This window comes from Theobroma umbraticum, unplaced genomic scaffold (assembly GCF_002168275.2).
Source record: "Theobroma umbraticum cultivar Fairchild unplaced genomic scaffold, ASM216827v3 scaffold_12.1, whole genome shotgun sequence".
Classification (NCBI taxonomy): Eukaryota; Viridiplantae; Streptophyta; class Magnoliopsida; order Malvales; family Malvaceae; genus Theobroma; species Theobroma umbraticum.
This window is the reverse complement of record NW_018397269.1, coordinates 3,432,186-3,455,470: the sequence shown is the minus strand read 5'-3', so window position 1 is coordinate 3,455,470 and position 23,285 is coordinate 3,432,186. Positions and strand designations below refer to the sequence as shown.

Sequence of the window (23,285 nt, the reverse complement as noted above, 5' to 3'; positions counted from 1 at the left end):
CCTGTATGTGGCATTTCTTTACTCTCTGCTTTTCTCTCACTCAAACAAGAGCCATAGGTTTGCTGCCTTTTTTCTTCCTTTCTTAACTCTTTCTAAAGGCATAAAGTAAGCACTTCACTTTATTTCTCTCTCTGCTGAAAAGGGTCTCATTATTTTGCCTTTCACATGTAAGATTTCCTTGTCTTTCTCCTTTTTCAGGCAATGTAGCTGTTGTCTTTTTGTTCCTTAAGTTAAGCTGCTGCTGCTGCTTCTACTCTTCATGACTTCAAAACTTTGATGTTGGTTATTTGTCTCTGAAAAAATATTGGGTTTTTGTTTATAGATGGGAAGGGGTTTGTTGAAGCTGGTTGTGGGGGTTTTGTGGTTGGGAATGGTGGTGGGAGCAGAGGATGTCAAGTACAAGGATCCCAACCAACCTGTAGCTGCTAGGATCAAGGATCTGATGTCCAAAATGACACTGGCAGAGAAGATAGGTCAGATGGTCCAGATTGATAGAACTGTTGCTACTGAACAGATACTGAGGGATTACTCCATAGGTAATATTTTTACTTCGTTTTCAACATTTCATTCTTTGTGTTGGTTCTGGCTGCTGCTGCTGCTGCCAATGATTTTTTTTTACCCCTTTTTGGTGGGTTCTGATTATTGTTGTTGATGGGGTCTACAACAATTTGGAAATGGTTACCTCTAATACATTATTTATCAATATTATTATACCACAAAAAGTAAGTCTTGTTCAGCATTATATATGCATAATTTTAGTGCTTACACAGTTTGTTTTTTAAAAATATTTTATTAGTGTATGGCTTTTAAGTTATAGTATGGTATTTTAAAATGTTGGTTCATTCAGGCCAAAAGAAGAAGAAAAAGAAAACTTGGTTCATATGTAATGCTAGAAGCCATTTATAGTAGCATTCTTTTGAACTGGCATGCTCTGTCTCTAATTGTCGTTTTTCTTTCTTTCTTTCTTTTTTTTTTATGTGTTTTATGTATTTCTAAAATTTCTAGTTGTTAACAGTCATTAATTCACGGTATCTTTTCTTGCACAGGGAGTGTATTAAGTGGTGGTGGGAGTGCACCACTTCCACAGGCTAGTGCCGAGGATTGGGTCAATATGATTAATGCTTATCAGAATGGATCTCTGGCTAGTCGTTTAGGAATTCCTATGATTTATGGCATTGATGCTGTTCATGGACACAACAATGTTTATAACGCTACAATATTTCCACATAATGTGGGGCTTGGAGCAACCAGGCAAGCATGGCTGTTGATTTCTGTGTCTGGTGATATTTGTCAGACAATCACTTAATTATTGTGCTGTTGTCCTTATATAACTTTCCATTCTTTAGTTCAAAGTACAAAGTCTATCTTTGGCATAAAAAATTTGAAAAAGGAAAACATAAGTAATAGTTTGAATTCAGTTAAATGATGTGAAGAGTTATATCTGCTCTCTAAAAATTCCATTGTCTTTCTGCTGAAGGGAAAGAAAGAGTTGAACTTATATTGCTCCTCCTTTGGAATGCACTGCATGTCTGCATCTTAAATGAACTGTTGATATGCAGGGATCCTGAGCTGGTGAAGAAGATTGGTGCTGCAACTGCTCTTGAAGTGAGAGCTACTGGAATTCCTTATGTCTTTGCCCCATGCATTGCGGTAATTTACATACTTTGTAGTAAGCTGAAAGAGTTGCTTCCAGCAATTTCTTCAACTTCTCGGATGCCTTCTGCATATGAATTCACCATTCCATAATGCAACCTTCTTTTAATTTGACATTTCTTTATAGGTTTGTAGAGATCCAAGGTGGGGTCGGTGTTATGAAAGCTACAGTGAGGATCATAAAATTGTGGAAGAGATGACGGATATTATATTTGGGTTGCAAGGAGATATTCCTTCTGGTTCTCGGAAAGGGGTTCCCTATGTTGGTGGAAAGTATGAACGCTATCTGAGTTTAAACATACTCCATGCTGTGAAATTGAATTTACTCTTAAAAATTCTGCTGTATGGTTGTCAAACATTGAGGAGCTACATTCTTCTAGAAATACAGACTCTGCATTTTATTAATGCCATGGGCCTTCTTGTTTTATCATAGAATTGATGTGCCAATGTTAGGTTGATTGGATCACTAATTCATACTCCTTAACACTCCCCATGATACCATAGCATGCCAAACTAAAGGTGCCTAGACAAGTTATGTTACTTTGACTTGGGGATGAATGTCAGATATAGGTATGTGTTTGCATTCAATTCTAACTGAGTTTTCCATATATTTGGACGGTTGGAGCTGTATTCCCATGTTGGGTGGATATGTGTTGGACATGGTTACTCAAAAAAAAAATCATGAGTCAGAGCAACATAATAGTCAAGTATATGAATTCCTTCTTGCATTACAATCTAAAGTATATATCACTTGTCCTTTCAGTTATCTTGGATGCACTGTGAATAACAGGGTAATATAGTCTTCTCATAATTCATGAATAGTGCAATTTACACAGCTTATATTTGGAATGGTATCACTAATGATGCCTCAATATTGTATACTGTGTCTATAATACTGTGTGTCTACTTTTTGAATCATCTTTGTTTTCTTCATTCTATTCTTAAATTCTGCTAGGGACAAGGTTGCTGCTTGTGCAAAGCACTTTGTGGGTGATGGTGGGACAACCAGGGGTATCAATGAAAACAACACTGTGATTGACATGCATGGGCTGCTTAGCATGTACATGCCTGCCTATTCTTATTCTATTATCAAGGGTGTTTCGACAATCATGGTCTCCTACTCCAGCTGGAATGGCGAAAAGATGCATGCAAACCATGAGCTGATTACTGGATTCCTCAAGAACACTCTTAAGTTTAAGGTTGAGTGTGGTTTGTATTTTCAGTATTTCTTGCAGCTTCTTCTGTTACTAAAATTTGCAAATGTATAACAGAATTAAGATACTGCACTTAATAAAAAGATTGGACTAAGAATTCTGTTCTTGAGTTCAATTCTGGATTTAGCTACAAATACACAACTAATCTACTAACAGTGGCTCAATAACATACATTCATTCCTTATGTGTATGGACCAATAATCTTACACAAACAAATGCTAATGCTGTACTAATATTGAGCTTTTGATGTTAATACAACTTGTTTTCTGGATAAAATTTTCAGGGTTTTGTAATATCAGATTGGCAGGGAATAGACAGGATCACCTCACCACCACATTTGAACTACACATACTCTGTTCAAGCAGCAATTCAAGCTGGCATTGATATGGTTAGTAGCTTCTGTATGGACAAATGTGGAAGTAAAATGAAGAAATCTGCTTTCATGCGCTTGAATAATCAATACAAAACTCTAATCTTGACATTATCGATGCTTTCTAAGACAATCGCTGATCTGCAGGTCATGGTTCCCTTCAACCATACCGAGTTCGTTGATGATCTAACTTACCTAGTGAATAGCAAAGTTATTCCGATGGATCGTATTGATGACGCTGTAGAAAGAATTTTGCTAGTGAAATTCACCATGGGTCTGTTTGAGAATCCTTTCGCTGATTTTAGTCTGGTCCATGAACTTGGAAGCCAGGTTAGCGAGCTTATCATAAAATGCCATATTCCTAACTTTCAAACAAGATTTCATTTCTGAATCCAGCTTTCTTTGGATGATATTGATGTCAAATTAACATCCATGACCATGGTCTCTGTAAAATCAAATACTATTTGTTGGTCTCTCTTTTGTTGAATTTTTACGCACTAAGTTATTTTCTGTGTCTCATGGTCCAAGTGCTATTTGTAAAAGTTCTAAACGATCCCATTACTTACTCAGGCACATAGAGACTTGGCGAGGGAAGCTGTAAGAAAATCACTTGTATTGCTGAAGAATGGGAAAGGTGGAACTACTCCGTTACTGCCCCTTCCAAAGAAAGCTTCAAAGATTCTAGTTGCTGGCACCCACGCTGATAATTTAGGTTATCAATGTGGTGGGTGGACAATTAATTGGCAGGGATTTAGTGGCAATAACTATACAAGGGGTATGATCTTCTTATATATCTATCTTCTTTAAATCTCCCATTTATTGCTTGCAAGAACCCTTTTGATAGGAAATTAGGAAAATAGCATCCATTTGTCTCTTGAAGCAGGAAAAAAAAAATCAATTGCTGACATAATTTGTAATCAATTTAATAAAATTCCTTTCTATGATTAGGAACAACAATCCTTGGTGCCATAAACTCTACTGTTGACCCAAGCACAGAAATTGTCTACCGCGAGAACCCTGATGCTGACTTTGTGAAGTCTAACAACTTTGATTATGCCATTGTTGCTGTTGGAGAGCCCCCTTATGCTGAGACTGCAGGGGATAGCACAACTCTTACAATGATGGACCCCAGCCCAAGCGTCATTACCAATGTTTGTGGAACTGTCAAGTGTGTGGTTGTTATCATTTCTGGCCGACCCATTGTTATTGAACCATATGTTTCCACCATTGATGCCCTAGTGGCAGCATGGCTACCTGGTACTGAGGGCCAAGGGGTGACTGATGCCCTTTATGGGGACTATGGATTCAGTGGAATGCTTCCAAGAACATGGTTCAAAGCTGTAGATCAGCTTCCTATGACTGTTGGGGATTCACACTATGATCCACTCTTCCCCCTTGGATTTGGACTTAAAACTGATTCGGTTGCAAGCATTGTTTCACGGTATTCACCAATTACTTATTTTTATAATTTTGTTGGTCATGTATCATCATATGCAGATGAAAAGCAATCCTGTGATCCTGTCTTTTCTTTTCTCCTATCTTTCCCCAACCCCTTTCTCATTCATTTGTAGCCAAAACTTGATACTTCAGCAATATCTGATTCTAGAGAATGCAAGAGGCAATGGCTTCTGTCCAACAACCAATTGAAAAAATATATGCTGCCAGTATGCAACATGTCATGGCTGGTGCCCCTGTGTATGCTGCACTAGTATGTCCTGTTTTAACATGCAGGGTCCAATAATATGCACAATTGCCAGCGGCAGTCCTCACAACCAATTATTCTGTTTCTTTGCGAATGTGAGGCATTTGCTAAAAATTAAAAGAGAAGAAAGCAAAAATATTTTATATATAGCTTAAAAATAGAAATGATTTGTGTTCCATGTACTTTTTGATGGCTTTAGTTGTTTGTGATAAGAAATTTTAATTTTTCTTTTGATGAAGAAATTTCATTATTCAATCATTTTATAAATTCCTTATGTTTTGGTTATTTCTATGGATGTTCCTTTCATACGTGGTTGATGTTGTTGTCTATAGGTCAACCTCAGCCGCTGCTTTGGAAAGGCCATGCTTGTTTATCATAATAATAACCATAAGTTTGAGTTTCTATTTCACAGGTACCCTTTTCCATTCTTTCTTGCTTTTGAACAGATTCACTGCTTTTTTAATGCTTATCAGAAGTAACTTTATACTCATTCAATTTGTTGATGAATGTGCTGAATGGATATGGCAGGTAAAATACCGATTTACTGAAGCTCTTATTTGAAGGCTGCAAGAGAGGTGGTTGCATACATAGGGAGGGTTACGTGCCGCATAACATTTTCTGCTCTCAGAGTAATGTCAACTGACTTCCTAGCATTTTACAAGAGTAGCACCATTCTCAATTCCCTAAATGTCATTTAAATTGATTTTACTGCCAGACACTGGTTGCAGCAATGTGTAGTTTTAGAAACCATTGATGTTTTGAATGAGCTTGTTTTCAGCCAGAATAGGTTTTCAAGGGCTCACTGTCACTTCCCTTAGCCACAGAGAGAAAGAGAGAGGGAGGGGCTTTCAATTTATTTTAACAGTGATGAGTAAATTATCTTCTCTGATTTTCTCAAGGCATGGAATGATGATTCTATCCTGTAAGTTCTTTGCATCATTGGTACAGAAATAACAGTAATCTGCTTTTGTTTCCAATAAAAATTAATCTATTCAACTCAGGCTTAGCCCAAGGGTTAGAGTTTCTGCTCTCCTTGGTGCCACCCAATATGTACAAAAAATATTATTTACATGTAAATCGAAAATAATAAGATTAAATGCTTAATTTAGGATTTAACATTTATCATATATTTCAGAATTCAATATGTTATTTTGCTCAAATTAGGATGCAATATTTTGGATTTTATGCAGTTAGAGAAAATAGATAATAAAAGGTTTAGAATAGACTTAATATATGAGACGACAATAAGACATGGATTTAAGTGAGTTTGAGTTTAAGGTAATCGTGTTGACAATGTTACGATACGAATAAATTGTGTCTTAATGATTAACTCGTTTAAGACCTATTTAATACATGATTAATTAATCATGTTATCCGTGTACTCTTATAATCTATGATCCGTATATTATTTATTTATTTAATCATGAATACGTGTCAGGTAGAAACGATTAGTATATGGTTAAGATTTGTTTATTGATCCAAATAGAGATTAATATTTTTATGATGATTAAGATTTATTGATGTTGAATTTTATTATATTTGATAAACATTATGATATTTATAATTTTTAATTGTAAATTTGAATAATAAAATATAATTTTAATTTAAGCATATTAATTGTATTAATTGTGTTAATTGTATCTATCATGTTAATTGTAATTGTGCTAATCATGTAAACAAATTACGTCATGTTGTATAAAATTTAACTTGATATGTTTAATAAACATGTTAATCATGTCGTGTCATATCATGTTACATATTTATTAAATATATCTGTATACGTGTTTAAAATTATAACATAATTACTTAATCATATCGTGTTCATATTTATCCATATAACTGTTAATATCTTATATTTACACGACACGGTTAAAACATGAAATACGGACTGTCAGGTCTAGCTAAGAATTATTTTCACTAGCAACTATACATTTTTTTATTGTATTGTTAACTTTGGTCATTGATTTTTTATAAAAGTATAATCTAAAATATTACGTTCTAATCTCAAGGAAATAATAAATTGAATTTTGAAATGAAATATTTGACAAATATTAAATCTTAATATGAGCACTTAGTCAAATAATAGTGTCTATTACAGTTTAGTTTTGGTAGTCATTAAAGGCATTAATTAGTCAAAAATATTTACCCTAAAATCATGGTATTTTTTGTTTGAAAGAAAATCATGGAATACAAAATTGGTAAGAAAATTACTCTGTAGAAGAGCTGGGTTCAGTTGACATTTGCACTTGGAAGCCTCTGTACATTTTGGCTTTTCATTTTTATTATATTTAAAAATATTATTAATTTTTTTTAAAAAATTAAAAATTGAAATTTTTTATTACATTTAATTAAATTTTTATATTTTTATTTTAAAATTAAATAAATTTTTATAATTTACGATTGATTAATTGTCATTAATCAAAATATATTTATATATCATTATGTGAAACATAAAAAATGACCATGATCTTTATCACATCAATATATTATGTTACATCATCATTTATTAAGATAGATTAACATTTCATGTTAACATTGTGTAATATAAAATGATAAATAATATTATTTTTATTAACAATAATTAATTAATTATTAATTATAAATATTTATTTGAATATCATTTGATTCAAAATAAAAATAAAAATATTTAATTAAATATAATAAAAAATATTTATTTATTTAAATAATTTTAAAAATTATTATTATATATTATTTTTTAAGTAAAATATTTTTATATTATTAAATTTTAATTGAAATTACACGAAATGGATATGTAGTTTCAAAAATATTAATATTATTAATAGAAATTATGAAAAAATTAAAATATTTGTTTATTAGTTAAAAAAATTTTATTGTATTAAAAAAAAAAAAGCAGCGATCACCGATCACGTATCCCTGCCGTGTTATAGTAAAAATTCAGGACAACATCACATTGACGAGACTGAGAGGAAAAAGCCAACACCATGCCAGCATTGTTTGTCTGTTTTATTCTTTATAATTGTATCATATGCAGTGATGCTTATTAGCATGTTGGAAAAACCATAGACATGTGAAATGGAATAACGTAGGTAACTATACTAATACATCACTGATGATGATAAAGTAAAGAAGCCAAGGCCAGTCTTGTTGTAGAAAAAAAACAAGAAGACCACTCTCATCTTTCCCTTATTCTTACAGGTAATCCACCTTTCATCCTAAGAGTCAAAGACAACAAGTGCTGAGGGCACTTGTCCTTGCCTGGTACCTCAATCACGAACCTCTCCATAACTGCTGCCGCAATCGACTTCATCTGAATGTAAGCCATGTCTTTCCCTAGACACATTCTTGGTCCGGCATGGAATATGGGAAACCGGAATGGACTTTCTTGCTTGCAGTTTCCGTTTTCATCAAGCCATCTTTCAGGCAGATATTCCTTGCAATTCTTGCCCCATATGGCCTCCATGCGCCCCATTGCATATGCATGGTAAGTGAAAAACCAGTCTTTCCCAATAAATGTTCCATCTGGGAGAATGTCATTGCTTAGACAAGCTTTTGTATCGACCGGAGCTGGGGGGTACAATCTTAAGCTTTCTGAAATTGCAGCATGGAGATAGTGCATGTCTCGAAGCTCATCGAAGGTATATGCGTCGCCGATGCTTTTCCCATTTCGTTGTCGAATCAATTCAAGCTCCTTTAGTATGTTTAGCTCGACATTTGGGTTTACTGATAGCAGCCAAAAGAACCAGGTCAAAGCTGAAGATGTGGTGTCTCGCCCTGCTAATATGAAGCTTATGATGATATCTCGGAGAAACTGAGGTGAATTGTCATCGTTTCTGATGAACCTGGACAGTAAATCTTCGTCTTGATTCTCAGCTTTGGCTTCTAATCTTTTCTGTATGATGTCATCTGCGAATTCGTGCACAATCTTGATCGAGTCCCTTAAGTTTCGCTCTGACCCCATGTTGAAAATCTTCTTTATCTTGAAAAAAAAGGGGAAGGCATACATAAATCTACCAGAACTAAGCGAGGCAGCATCTTCAAAAGCACGCATGAACTGAGAACCAGATGTTCCATCGCCTCTAAGACAACCAGGGTCGAGGTTGAAAGCTAATTGACATATGTTATCAAACGCGTATTGCTCCAAAATATCCTGCAAATCCAATACCTGTTGAGTTTTTAAAGCTTGGTTTAAAACCGGAATCAACCTCGTGGAAGTCTCGACCCTAACATTGTCCATGATGAAATTCCGGAGGGATTTGGTGTTGAACTCGTAGCTAGCTGTTTTCCTTTGAATTTTCCATAGTTCACCGTCAGAGTTAAAGATTCCTTGGCCAAGGAAGTCCTTGAGAAGGAAAATGAACCGCTCGCCTTTGGGATAGTTGTCGAAGTTGGTCTTGAGAACGTACTCGACGTTTAAAGGGTTTGCAGTGATGATGCCATGGACTTTACCAGGGCGACGAAAGACAGATGTGTTGGTGGGACATCGGCTTAGAATATCGGTTGTCCAATCAAGAAATCGATGCCGATTTCTCAAGAAATCGGGCAAGGTACCGAGTATGGGGTAGATTTTGAACCCCTTATTATCATCTGGCTTATGGTGTGAAGCGAAGAAGTAATAGTAAGAATAAAGAAAGACGAGAAACAGGAGGAGCAAAGGTTGGATTGAGAAGACGATGAGCTCCATGGATAGAACCAGAGAGAAAGGTAGAGAATAGAGATATCCTGCAGAAGTGATAAAGATAAGATTTGTTGCCTTGTTGCCTGTTGGAGAAAATTGGGGAGAAGATCACTGGGCTTTACGAGTCATGAGTAAACAAGAGAACAACTTCCCACTGATAATTTCCCCTCAACAAACCTCCTACTAAAAATGTCAGGTAGATAAGCTACTCCTTGATTTAAGTGGGTAACAAGTTTTATCAATTTTTTAAATATTTTTTTAATATATAAATAAATGACTAATATTTCTTTATGAAGTTAGCTTTGAAATTGGAAATTTTAATTTTATTTATTTAATGATGAGAATGTTTGATTGTAGAACTTGATAGAGAAGATGTGAACGTGGAAGCATGAGCTCCCACATCGAGGAGATGAGCAATGGGAGGCTTTGTCTTTTCCTAGGTTCATCTCAAATCACGGACCCCACTGTTGTATTTTCCAGCTCATTTTGTTGTCCACGTAACCTATTCTTCTAGTCCTCAATTACAACTCAAATGAGTTGATTAACCATAGTCCCATGGGCACTAAGAACTAGATTGTGCCAACAATCCAAGAAAAGAGTAAAAGAATACTTCATTAGGATCAAATTCCAATAATATTATTGTAAACCCTAAAATCTAAATCCTAAACCCCAAGATGAAATTTAAATAATATTATATTAATTAATTGTTTCTCATTCCCATGTATATTTCTACATGTATCTTTTTTTTCTAACAATAGAGTTATCTTTTCCATCCATGTCTATTTAATCTCTTTTCATGCTTCTTTGATTTAATTTCCACATTTGTTTTTCATGTTGATGATAATAAGTGTTAATTATTAAATTTGTTTATTAGTTAAATTTTAGATTTATGGGCTTGTTTAAATCATTTAATATTCGGATTGTTTCGGTTTTCAAATTAATTCCAATCCTGTCAATTTTCGAGTCAATTAGAATACGATCAATTCAGATTCGAGTAACTATGAATGTTAGCTTGTTTCAAATTTTACATTATTTTACTGTTAGATTCGAGTTATCTTGATTAAGTAAATTTAGATTCGACTTAAATTGTTTTATTATATTATTTGGTTGTAATGGTTGTAATGAAGTTTAATTTCAAACAAATCGAGTTTTTTTTTTATAAACAATTCATTAATATGAAACTGGGATACTCTATCACATAATTGAAGCCTTATGGGTTCTAGCTAAAAGAATACTAGCTAAGAGCCGTAGACTTGAAAAAGGACATGACAAAAGTCACAATCGTTGTAGCCGAATTTAAGTAACAAGAAGGTACTAAAGCTGCCCTCCAATTTAGAAGCCCTCCCATCGAGTAACGTTCATTGTGTGCAGCCACAGCCACATGCTGCTCAACAAGAAACAACTTTGAATCAACCATAAAGCAGCAGAAACAAACCCACGAAGCAGTACCCAAATCCATATCAACCTGAGTAAACAGTAGCAGCCAGCAGACTAAGAGATGTGCTACTAATACTTCAAAAAAATACAACAGCAAACATATAAATGTAATACTTTAGCATTATGAAAGAATATTGGTATAATCAATTTCTCTCAATACTCCAGCTTTAGCCAATTGGTCAGCAAACCCATTAGTGCTTTTCAATGTATGAACAATCTAGCTTTTTGTCTTCCTTTTAAGTTGCTCAATTATGAGTATCCATTAATTTCATTAATTTCCTATATTTCCAAGGCACACTATCCAGATCTCTAACCCGTTTATCAACATTAGAGGAATCACTCTCCGCTATCAAAGATTAAGTAGGTTGCCTTTTATAAGATACAAAAATTGAAAAAATTTCAAGGACAACAGTAAGTTCCAAAAAATTTGCATCATGAACCCCAATAGATTTAGAAAGCATAACTTTTATTTCAGCCAACTCATTCTTCAAAACTCCAGCAGTAGTCGCATCTCTAAGATTTTTCCTAGTAGTCCCATCAACATTGAGTTTTATTCAAACCTTAGGAGGCATCACCCAATCTACCACAACAGTATATTTAGTGCACTGACTAGGAACTTTTGCATAATTTAGAGCCATCAAAATACCAAGCGAGGAGTTAGCAATCTTTGGCCATCTAGTACGAGCCCAAGAAGCAACACATATTTTAACTAAATCACTCACTTGCTCAAGAAACCCCAAACTTCCCTTTAAAAATAATTTCGTTCCTAAACAACCACACAGTCCAACTTATAACAAAAAAGACATGCCCCACAACTCCCTACTTCCCTCCCTAATCACAACCCCTTTCCAAGCAAGAAGAAATGTGTTACAAAAAATAATCTTAAAGTAAAATTACTTAGAAAGGGAAGGGGGTTTGAATTGGTTATTAATTAAAAGATTTCCCTTTTTAAAGAAAAATCAACTCAATTGTGAAAGAATAAAGCAATAAACAGAGTATAAACTTAATGAATAAAGCGTAGCAAAGTAAAAAGGGACTTAACAAGATTTTTACAGAAGTTTAGCTTTCCAATGCCTATGTCCTCTCCCTTAATAGTATAAGGAGTTTGAATCTACTAATAGTTTGTCTTTTCAATAGGATCACGCGTAATCTTTATAGTATTCTTTTTGCAGGATTGGGTGTAACCTTCACAACTTGCCTTTTGCAGGATCAGGTGTAACCTTTACAACTTGCCTTTTGCAAGATCAGACATAACCTCTGCCAAGACACTATCTTTTAAGGTTAAAGCACAACCTTTACACAAAACAAGCCTTTTAAAGAATCAAGCAAAACCTTTCTACCTTTTACTTGGAGGTATAACTAATACAATAGTGGATTCAACTAAACCACAAACTAAAAATATATAAAAAAGTGGATAATGAAGTTTAGGTTTACAAAGGTGTGAGCTTTCACAAAGATAAGAATAATTAAGAAAAGTCTAAGCTCAAGAAAGATCAGTTGAAGGGTCAAGATATGAACTTTAGGCTCTTTGTTTGCTTAAAAATAAGAACTTTTCTACTTTCAGCTGTTGGCTCTTGTTTTTTCAGTTTTTCCATTTTCAAAGATGATTTAAAATCTTTCAAAATCCTTTTCTCTTTTTTCTTTAACTTCTTCAAAATGTATATTTATAGCCTAAGAGATTTTCTACCCGTTGGAATAAGTTTTGAATAATTTCTTCTATGTTCAAGCCAACTTGCACAATTCTGTCACTTCTGTAGAATCAAATCTTTGTAGTTCAGTTATCGGTTTTGCACAAAGTCTATAACTTTTTGTATATGAAGAATCGATTCTTCTATTTTAAGGTGTCGATTTTTCTACAATTAGGTGTAAAGGTGACACTGTTGCAATATTGGAGAATTGATTCTTTTGCCTCAAGATGTTGGTTCTTCACCGTGGATTGACGCCAAAATTTGAATTCAAGCTTGAATTTTGTTGCTCCACGTTTGTCTAGTTGTGGCATGCCTTTCTTGGTCACTAAGTTTCTGAATTATATTTTTGGTGCTTCAAAAGTCAACTTTTTCTTTTTGTAGAATCAATTCTGTTTCCTTTGCTTTTCTCAATTTTCATTTTGTTTCTCCAGAATCAATTCCTTGTCTCTTAGGTGTCAGTTCTTCACAATTCTTAAAGCTTCTATCTTTTAAGAATCAACTTTTCCTTGTCTTAGAATTGATTCTTCACTATTGATCTTGCTCAAGAACTGACTTTTTCTTCTCTAGAATCAATTCTTCCTATATTTAAAGAAATATATTTTGTTTCATTTTCATTCAAGAATCAAGTTATTTCTTTTGAAAACTTTATCCTTGGCTGGCACACTTAATTTTGAAAAAAAAAAGATTTTTGAGAAAATTAAGAGTATAATCATCCATATTAAAATTATATTCAAAGAATTTAAGCATTTCAATATATTTTTCTATTAAGTTTAGCGTCAACAATCTTTTGAGATTTTTCTTCATACTAAAAAATATCTTTCATTTTCAAAGCTCATTAAGTTTAATTAATTTTGTCAGATCAAAACAAGAATAAAGCTAACACTGTTTCTAAGACCAAGCGCTTACCATTTGTGCTAAAAGCTATAGCCGATAGCATTGGTGAAACTTAATTCCCTTAACCTAATAGAGTAGAGCCTAGCGTTAAGTGGCCGGTGGGCATGAGGGCATATGCCATATCACCACAGGTTATCCAGTCACATACTTCATCCCCCGATCACCCATACAATCGACAGTTAACTCAAAGGGAGGTTGTTGGTCCCATACCCAATAATTCCCCCCCCCCCCCCCCAACAACGATCCTGGAGAGTCAAACTAGCAACTTTGCTCTGATTCTAGTTTCTAGGACCAAGTTTTACTATCTATGCTAAAAGCTATAGCTGATGGCATTAACGCAACTTAATTATCTTAACCTAGTAGAGCAAAGCTTAACACTAATTGGTTGGTGGGGATGAAGGGTGGTGCCATAACGCTGTGAGTTAACTAGTCACATACTCTATCCCTCGATCACCCATACAATCAACGGTCAACTCAAACGGAGGTTGTTGGTCCCATACCCAACAAAAAGTCCAAACATCTCCCAAAAAAAAGCATTGAAAGCCCCACATTCTAATCCATAATTGTCATAATTCCAAGTTTCACAACAAGGCAAGAACAGATGATCAACAGCCTCTAACTCCGCATTATGTAAGACATGTCCCCAAACTCCAAATAATCATATCTTTCTTAATTAATTCACACTTGACTGCAACCTTTCCAAACACAACTTACCATATAAATATCTCTACATCATGCAATAGTATACCACAACACACCAATTTCCACATCTCATCACTCACACTACCTTTTTTTTATCACTTCCTTACAAAAAGTTCTTGCAAGAAACTTCCCGCTAATTTCTAGTTTCCACACCAATTTATTATCCAAAGGACATTCTTTAAGTAAACTAAAAAAGTAATCTTTTTGACTCATTGCCCACTCAAATATTCTCCTACAAAATTCAATATTCCATTCATTGTCAATCTATTTCCCAAAATCACTGACCTTCTTTTCTTTATTGACTGCAAGAGCATGCATTCTAGAGAAACTCTTTCTTAAAATAAAACCCTCAAACCACTCATAATCTCAATAAGAAGTACGTTGCCCATTACCCACAATTACTCCAAAGTCTAATGATACTTGCATTAAGAATTTGTTAGTAGGGGAAGAGAACTAATCATATCACTCCATATAGTAGAGCAATTCTGATTAACTATTGGACTCAGAAGAAGCGCTAAAGGATCACCTCTAACCTTTCCATCAACAATCTCTTTACATAAGTAACCTTTCTCATTCCTATACCTCCACAAACACGTATTTCACAAAGACCTATTCTTAATTTTCCAACTAAGTAAACCTAAACCACCATTATCACGATAATTACATACAGTCCCTAATCTACCAAATGCATTTTCGATTTTTATCTACCACAATTCCAAAGAAACCTTTCCTTAATCTCTCAATTTCCTTAATTACCCCCTACAGTATTTGGAATAAAGACATAAAATACAAAGGTAAACTAGCAAACACCGACCTCAAAATTGTGACCCTACTTCCCATGGAAAGTAGTTCAGATTTCCACCTAGCAAGTTTGGCCTCCACCCTATCCAACACCAGTTTCCAAGTCTAAATACGTCTAGGATTGGCTTCTAAGGGAAGACCTAAGTATGTAACAGGGAACTCTCCAACTCTACATCGTATAGCACCAACCTAATCATTAAGAACCTCAAGGTATACACCAACTCCATATAAGAAACTCTTATAAAAATTTATCTTCAAACTTGACACCATCTAAAAACATCTTAAAACTTTCATAATATTGACCATATTTTTCAATTTTGCCTTACAAAATAACATCGTATCATCTGTAAACTAAAGAAGAGTGATTTGTTTTCGACTTATGCCATTAAAAACCTTTACATAATTGCACCTCCTCAACATGAATCATAAACACATTCAATGTTTCAACCACCATACTAAAAAGAAAAAGATAAAGCAGGCATCCTTCTCTTAATCCCCACTAACTCTATTATATAGAGTTATATTACACATTTTTAAGCATAAAAAGAGCTAAGTTCTTGTATTTCTTTTTTAAGTTGCTTCTAGGTTGTTTTCATGCTTTTTATTATTAAGTTTAATACATGTTGAATCATTTTTATGTAAGTAATTTTAGTTCAATTTCATGATTAAAGTCCAAATTTTAGCCTGTACTAATTTAGTCCTTTGTTGTTGAAGGTTTTCCAGTGCGTGGAGCTTAATAGGTAATGAACTGTGCAAGGTGGCTTGAGATGTCTCTTAAACTTGTTACAGTATTTTGAGCATAACTAGCATTATAGACATTTGATTGACATGATTCTTAGGCCATTAGAGAGCTAAGAGAAAGGGCTTCATCTTTTGTTTTTATCACTTCATCCATTTTTGATCAAATCATGGTCAAAATCTAATTGAAAGAAGTTGGACTGCCACAATTTGCACACAGCAAAGCAAAAGAGCTAGTGTCGCGGCCTCAAATTGCAACGGCAGCAACACTAAGCCCCATTCAGCATTTACATAGTACAAAACAAAGAGCTTGGCATCACGGTGCCCACATGGGATTCATAAAAAATCTTCAATTTCGTGGGGGAAAGGGGGGGTTTGGGGCTTTTGAAGGGAGTATAAATAGGATTTTTCAGCAGAGAAAACAAAGAACGTTTTGCACAAGAAAAAATAGTAGAAAACAAGAGAATTGAATATAAAAAAAATCGATCGAGAATTGTTTCTCACTTTAGCTTTGTTTTTTTATCTTTTTTTTTATTGTAGATATGATTTTTTTTTCGAAAAAATTTTGTTTGAATGATGAGCTAAGTACTTTTTTCTAGGATTGTGGTTGATCTTAGCATGTAACTTGGATTTTATTTCTTGTTTGCTTAATATTATTGGGTGTGAAATTGTTTATTTCAAATCAATGACTATTGCTTCCATTTTGCCTGATCAACATGATGGATTGACATGGATCTCAAAATGCAACTTGACGAAAGGAATTTAGAATAGACCAAGTGTTTGGATAACATGTATTCATTTAGCTTAGAGATTAGGTTAATTGATTATCATTTAGGATAGAAATATACCTAAGAACCATGTGTAGTCAAAATAGAACATAAACGTAATGAAGTTTTCTTTAAGTATTTCACACAGACATATAGTGATTAGTTATAATAGGTATTTCTACAAGCACCTTGACAGAGACTTGTAGATATTTATGGTTTCTAATCTAACAATTGAACCTAGTGATTTAAGTAAAACAAGAGATATTAGTTTTAATTAAAATTTAAAGGATTCCATAGTCCTAGGCATTTAACTAAATATTTTTTTCAACAACTTTTGTCATTCATTCCTTAGTTTAGTATTGTTAACTAAACTTTGCTTTTAATTAATTTATAAAAATTTGGTTCACTTGGATAAGATTAATTTGGAATAATTTTAGTAGTTATCGAGAATTTAGAAGTAATTCCTTGTAGTATATGATACTCGACTTATTTTTATATTACTTATTTGATATGTATACTTGTGTGTACTAAATCGACAACAATCCCCTATTTAATTTAATCAGAGAAGTTAGAGACCCATTTGCAAGTAGTGAAACATTAGCAATCGTAATGCATTCTCCAATGCAACCATTCCATTTATCTCCAAATCCCATTTTCATAACTAAATCTAAGAACTCCCAACTTACATAGTCATAAGCTTTTTCAAAATTCACCTTGGAAATTAAACCATCCTTTTAGTTTTTCTTGGCCAAGTCAACCATTTCATTTGCTATCATAGCACAATTCTTAATTTGTCTCCTCCTTATAATAGCAAATTAATGGTCTCCAATCACTTCTCCAATCACTAATCTAAGTCTATTTGCATGGAGTTTAGACATTATCTTATAAATACAACCAACTAAACTAATAAGATGTAACTCATTAATCTTCCTTGGATTAGATACCTTTGAAATCAAAGTAATAAATGATAAATTCACCCGTTTACCAAACTTCCCTTGTCGAAAAAAGACATCCATATACTCCATCATATCATATTTTACCACTAACCATTGACTTTTAAAAAGTTCAAATTAAAACCATTAAGCCCATTGCCTTATCCCCATTACAACTGCATATCGTTTCCCAAACCTCTTGTTCAGTAAAAAAAGCCTCTAACCCACTTTTAGACTCACTGTAAATCTTTTGAAACTTATAGATTAAATTAGAGATTCAAACTGTTGACTTCCTTTTATATATTTCTAAAAAATGCCTCCTAATCTCCTTCCTAATAACTCTTGGGTCATTAACCTTGTTCCTTTTAATTCCTAAACTACAAATAGTGTTAACCTTTTTATTGGCAAAAGCTACAACATGAAAATATTTGGTATTTTGATCACCTTGTGTCACCCACTTAACGATTGATTTTTGCTTCCAAACTTTTTCTTCCTTACGATACAAATCCCATAGCTTAGTAATTTTCGTAAGTACCATTTCTCTCTTTTCAAAACTAGTACCCATATTTTCCCATTTTACAATCAGACTGTGTAACTCCTCCTCAATACTTTTAATCTGTTTTTAAATTGACCCACTTCTAGATCCTTGCCACTTTTTAATTGCTACCTTTAGATTCTGTAATTTCAACCAAACATTCGACTTAACATCACCCATTGAACTATTTTGCCCCTAATTCCCCTTAACCATCTCTTAAAACCCATCTTCATCAATTTAGTAATTAAAAAACTTAAATAGTCTAGGACCCCAATTCACCTCACTTGACCCTATCGTCATGGGATTATGATCGAATAATGATGAAGGATAACATTTTTGCATCGAATTACTAATACTCTCCAACCATTTTGCATCAAACAAAAATCTATCTAGTTAACTAAAGGCAAGACACTCCCAATTATTACATCATGTAAATTTACTCCCAATTAGAGGCATATCCACCAAACCTTTAGAATCAATGAAATCTTTAAACTGAGAAGAAGATTGAGTAATATCACCCACCCTTATTCTCTCATATTCATTAAAGATAGCATTAAAATCCCCCTTGAGGCAACACCATGCATTATTATCACTCATTATATCCAACAACTTTCCCCATAAGTCCAAACAATTAGCCTCATTATTTAGAGCATATATATTCCTAAGTGTACATCTATTCTTAATACTTGTAATCTTACCAATCATAATAATAAAACTCTTATCAACTATTGAAGTTTCAAGCTAAAAAAAATCCCCACTCCATATACACAACAACAATAGCCCATCACCTTCTACTTCAACCTCCATGTTGTTATTTTTCATTCCTCCACAAGCACTCAACCAAATTCTGATTAACCTCCCCAAGTTTAGTTTCTTATAGAAAAATTACTTTAGGCTTAACTGAGCTAATAAAGCTTTTAACTACTCTTCTATTCTTTCTTTTCCCCAAACCTCTTACATTTCAAGTTAACAGTAACATTAATCAACAAATTCACCCTCTATAATAAAAAAAAAAACCATACCTCTCAATTAGTTGCAATGATCAGTGCTTTCTTTTCCAAGTTCACAACTACATCAACTAATTGAGACTTTGTTGCATTAAACAAAATTCCCAAACACTCACTAACCTTAACAACAACTTCCACCTCTTTAGTGACCATTTTTTACCTACCTTTTGTTTCACTAATTCCCACAGCCAATTTAAAAAGTTACTGCCTTCATCTATGTTTAACTCTAATGAATTTACAATTTTTTCTTAATGTGCTATCTCTTCTACTTGTTATAGCTTCCTTTGCTAGTCTTTTTCATATAAGCTCTTTTAACTTTGAGAATTCTCCCAAAAGGTGGTAATTTTGCAACTTGACAAACTTTTTTTTGTTTCTATTCAGGCCAATATCACTGCCCATGTTCTTGGCACTTAGCCTCACAATTCATTGTTTCCTTAATGCCATTCAAATTGCCAATTTTCTTTTAGTCTTTGGACTTAAATCATTATAATGCACTAACCCATGCCGCTGGTTCACCTTCACCATTGTGCCATTTATAATGAATTCCTTAAGTTGAGTCTGGTTTGGCCACTTAAAAAATGACAAAGAGGTGGTTCTAAAAGCTTGACGTCCTTAATTCAAGTTTATAATGTGTAGGTTTGCTCCAATTTTGTGTTGGATTTTGTCTAGCTATATGCTAATTTATTGTTTACTAATTTCTTATATCGATATAATAGTTTGTATGATTATAATTGCAATTTGTTCTTGCTCTTGTAACACAGGTCTTCATTAGCATCTAAGGCAAACTTACCTTTTGGATTTCCACCTAGAGCTCTTATGCCAAAGAAAAAGTCTTTAATGGAGGACATGTTCATGCAATTCATGACAAAGACTGATGCCTTTATTCAAAGTCAAGTAGCATCAATCAAAAATCTTGGAACACAAGTGGGTCAACTTGCTAGTGCTCTTAATAACAGACTTCAAGGTACCTTACCTAGAGACACTGAGCCTAACCCAATAAGAGAAGTTAAGGAACATTGTAAGACAATCAATCTTCACAATGGAAAAGAAATAAATGGTAAAGATTTAAATTTTAAAATTTTAATTCAATCTAATGAGAAAGAAGTTGAAAAAGATGCTGTAAAAGAAGTTGTGGTTGAAAAGTTTGCTAAAAATTCAAAAGAACAAAAATGGTTTATTAATGTATTTCAAAAGTTACATATTATTTCCTTGAGCCATTAAGATGATTATGGACTTCTATCTAATCTAATTTCTTTGAGCCATTAAAGGAAATTAATTGGTCAAATCCTAAGGGATTACATATAAATATAACCATATCTTGTAGCCTTGTAATCATCATGTCTCCTTGGCGCCTTCGTTCTTCATTCTTGGAATTACAAAATTTTCTTCCTAATCTAATCCTATGTATTCTAATTACATATATGTAAAGAAACCTCAAGTTACATTTGAGGAAAGTAAGATGAAAAGCGAATTTTACAACTCTTGAATAAAATAGAGGAAAGGCAGGGCACACACTCCTTATTTTTAAAAGAAATACCAAATACATTTAACCATAACCATCCATAACACATTATAGCGGTCTAAGTCCATAATAATCCTCATACATTCATAATCATATAATGAACATATAAAACTTATGTTTAATTCAAAGTGGAGATCTTATATGTCATTTGGCAACAATATTAATTAACTTTTGAAGATATTAATCCAAATAATTTGATGTTCTAATCCCATTACAAGTCTTGAGCCAATTTAGAAGTCTTAGCCCTACTAGGAATCAAATTAAGTGTAGACTTTGTAATCTTAAACCTTTTAGGACTATGAATTTAAATCTGACGCTTATCTCAATAGGAGTCTTAATCATATTATAAATTTAATAGTCACAAGGAATCCTAATCCAATTAAGCTTTCTAATTTTAATAGAAAATTTAATCCTTGTTGTCTTCAATTTTTACAATTCTAGTCCAACTAGAATTAGATCTTTATGGCCAAGTGTCCTATTTCTTTGCCAATTTGATTTTACAATCTTATTTGGGGTAATCCTAAACTCTTTAGGATATATTCCATTGCAATTAAGAGTCTAGATCTAGGTCATAACCAAAATTAGTACAATTCTTAATTATGTAGAGAAGAAATCGCACAAGCTAATGTAATTTTATTAGGTCTGCATCACCTATGCTGTCTCAAATACTCTGGAGTTCCATCCTCCATTGTTTGCTATGATGTTAGCACCAATTCAGAGACATCCCATGCCCCAAACACTATGCCAAAAAACTCTCAAAACCTCAGCGAATTCGGAATACAAATAGACATGATTTTGCAAGAGTCCTTGTCACACAAGAATACAATTCCAGTAAACTGTTTGTGCAGAAACATTATCAAATCACCACCCAAACAAAGTAATTAAATGCTGTAAATTTTCATGGATTTAGATCATCCTCTTGACCTTCTACCCTCCAAAAATCACAAACAAAATCCTTCTCTAAGTCCCTCAACAAAATTTCCAAAATAGATCACGTTATGCTGCCAAAATTTTCAAATTCAGATTCTCTTAAAACAAATTTATAAAATCTTTAAAGACTTATTAAATCTAGATTTTAAATCCATAAATCAAGACTTTGAAGGAATTTTGAAACATAAATTAATTTTGAAAATATCCAGTCAGAATTATTCTAAATAAGTTTTCAAACTTTGCATCAAATCGACATAGAAACAAAATAGTTTTTTTAATCTTCAAGAACTAAATATAAAACTTGATTAAATCAATCAAAGGGGGCTCTGGTACCATTATTAAGGATTTAATCATGCTAAAATGACTCATACACAACAGAATATTATTAAAATTTTAATCTCCTATGACAAGGATCACTTTAATTGATACTAATCTAGGAAAAACATAAGAGAGATTTTGACATACCTGAAAGTCTGCTTTCTTTGGTGGAGTCTTCCTTGGCTTTTCATTTTTAACTTTTGTACACTAACTAAAACTTATCAAATCATAACAGCACAGTTATCCTGCCTCTATTAGTGATCTTTACAGTGATTTGCTGAAATCTCTTCATCAAGAGTGTGTGAATCCCCAAGCCGAAGTTTGTGTTAACAAACTCTCAACTTTGAGCTCTCTTGTATTTCCCTTTTTTTTTTGGGTTGTGATCTTATCTCAACACATAAGACAATAAAACAAAACTCTTCTATATATTCAAGAGGAGGCTAAGGGATTCTATTATGGAGTGTATTGACTTACTTTTTATTTAACAAGGATTATAAAATGTCTTGCGCTAATCGCGCATTTATTTAATACTCTATTAAATCATATTTGATATAGCCCAATACTTAATTAGACTAAGCTTTTATAAAATTAATTAGATCACATCTAATTGAACTTAAATTAATTTCAACATGTTGGCAATAAATATAAATTAATTCAATTAAGAATTTATATTTATATTTACAGATTATGAGTGGCATCTAGCAATACATCATGACCATCCTAATGTAAGGAGAGTCAATATGATTTGACTACCTTTTCAGTGTACAATATCTTAGTGTAATTCGATCCTTTCATCATATATCCTATATAGATAGAAAGCTTGGCTCGGTGTCTACTTTCTAACTTACCCATATTAGTCTTGTAGCTTTTATATTGACCTATCAAGATTGCCTTGGCTAAGGACTTTTAATTAATATAAGCCAAGAGCTAATAAGATATGTCCCCCTTAACTCACTTGGGGTGATGAATCCTCTTTAGACTACTCATTCATCTTCACATGCTTCATGCCATATTCAAAAACACCCTGTTTAAGCATCTGATTACCTTTAGACCTGTAGAAAAGAAATCAAAGTATAATAATTCACATACAAGATGACTTGGTATCATAAGTCTAACGATTACTTACACTACTGATATATAAGAGTATTTCCATAGACACTTGAGTGAAATACCAAATAGAACTTTCATAGCGGGTCTTGTTCAGTGAATTTGTTTCTTAACAAGCGCCCATGTACTTTCATAGACACTTGAATGAAATACCAAATGGAACTCTCATAGCGAGTCTTGTTCAGTAAATTTGTTTCTTAACAAGCACTCATGTACTCTCTCCAAGTATCTCACATACTTCAACTTATGAGATCAATTACTTACTTTCAAAGTAAGGAAGTTTAGTATGTACTAGCCTTTGAGCATTGTCA

The 23,285-nt window shown here is 33.3% G+C and overlaps 2 protein-coding genes across 5 annotated transcripts; one reads left to right on the top strand and one right to left on the bottom strand.

Moving 5' to 3' along the window:
- LOC110425675 (uncharacterized) lies at positions 1–8,232 on the top strand. Of its 4 annotated transcripts, XR_016351842.1 has the most exons (13): positions 7–167; positions 323–536; positions 1,047–1,251; positions 1,560–1,650; positions 1,781–1,926; positions 2,609–2,852; positions 3,151–3,255; positions 3,385–3,567; positions 3,808–4,012; positions 4,186–4,678; positions 5,272–5,351; positions 5,468–5,861; positions 8,117–8,232. XR_016351842.1 is itself a non-coding variant. In XM_021440614.2 (12 exons), the coding sequence occupies exons 2-12, from the start codon at positions 323–325 to the stop codon at positions 5,485–5,487; spliced, it is 1,986 nt and encodes a 661-aa protein (XP_021296289.1). In that variant the 5' UTR covers positions 1–105; positions 199–322; the 3' UTR covers positions 5,488–5,922. The 4 variants fall into 4 exon arrangements, 3 of the variants coding, with proteins under 3 accessions (XP_021296289.1, XP_021296288.1, XP_021296290.1); XM_021440614.2 differs by lacking the exon at positions 8,117–8,232 and having other exon boundaries at positions 1–105; positions 199–536; positions 5,468–5,922; XM_021440613.2 differs by lacking the exon at positions 8,117–8,232 and having other exon boundaries at positions 5,468–5,922.
- On the bottom strand, positions 7,904–10,358 carry LOC110425676 (cytochrome P450 CYP94D108-like). The gene has a single exon (XM_021440616.1). The coding sequence runs from the start codon at positions 9,600–9,602 to the stop codon at positions 8,094–8,096; it is 1,509 nt and encodes a 502-aa protein (XP_021296291.1). The 5' UTR covers positions 9,603–10,358; the 3' UTR covers positions 7,904–8,093.
- Positions 10,359–23,285: the final 12,927 nt, after the last annotated feature.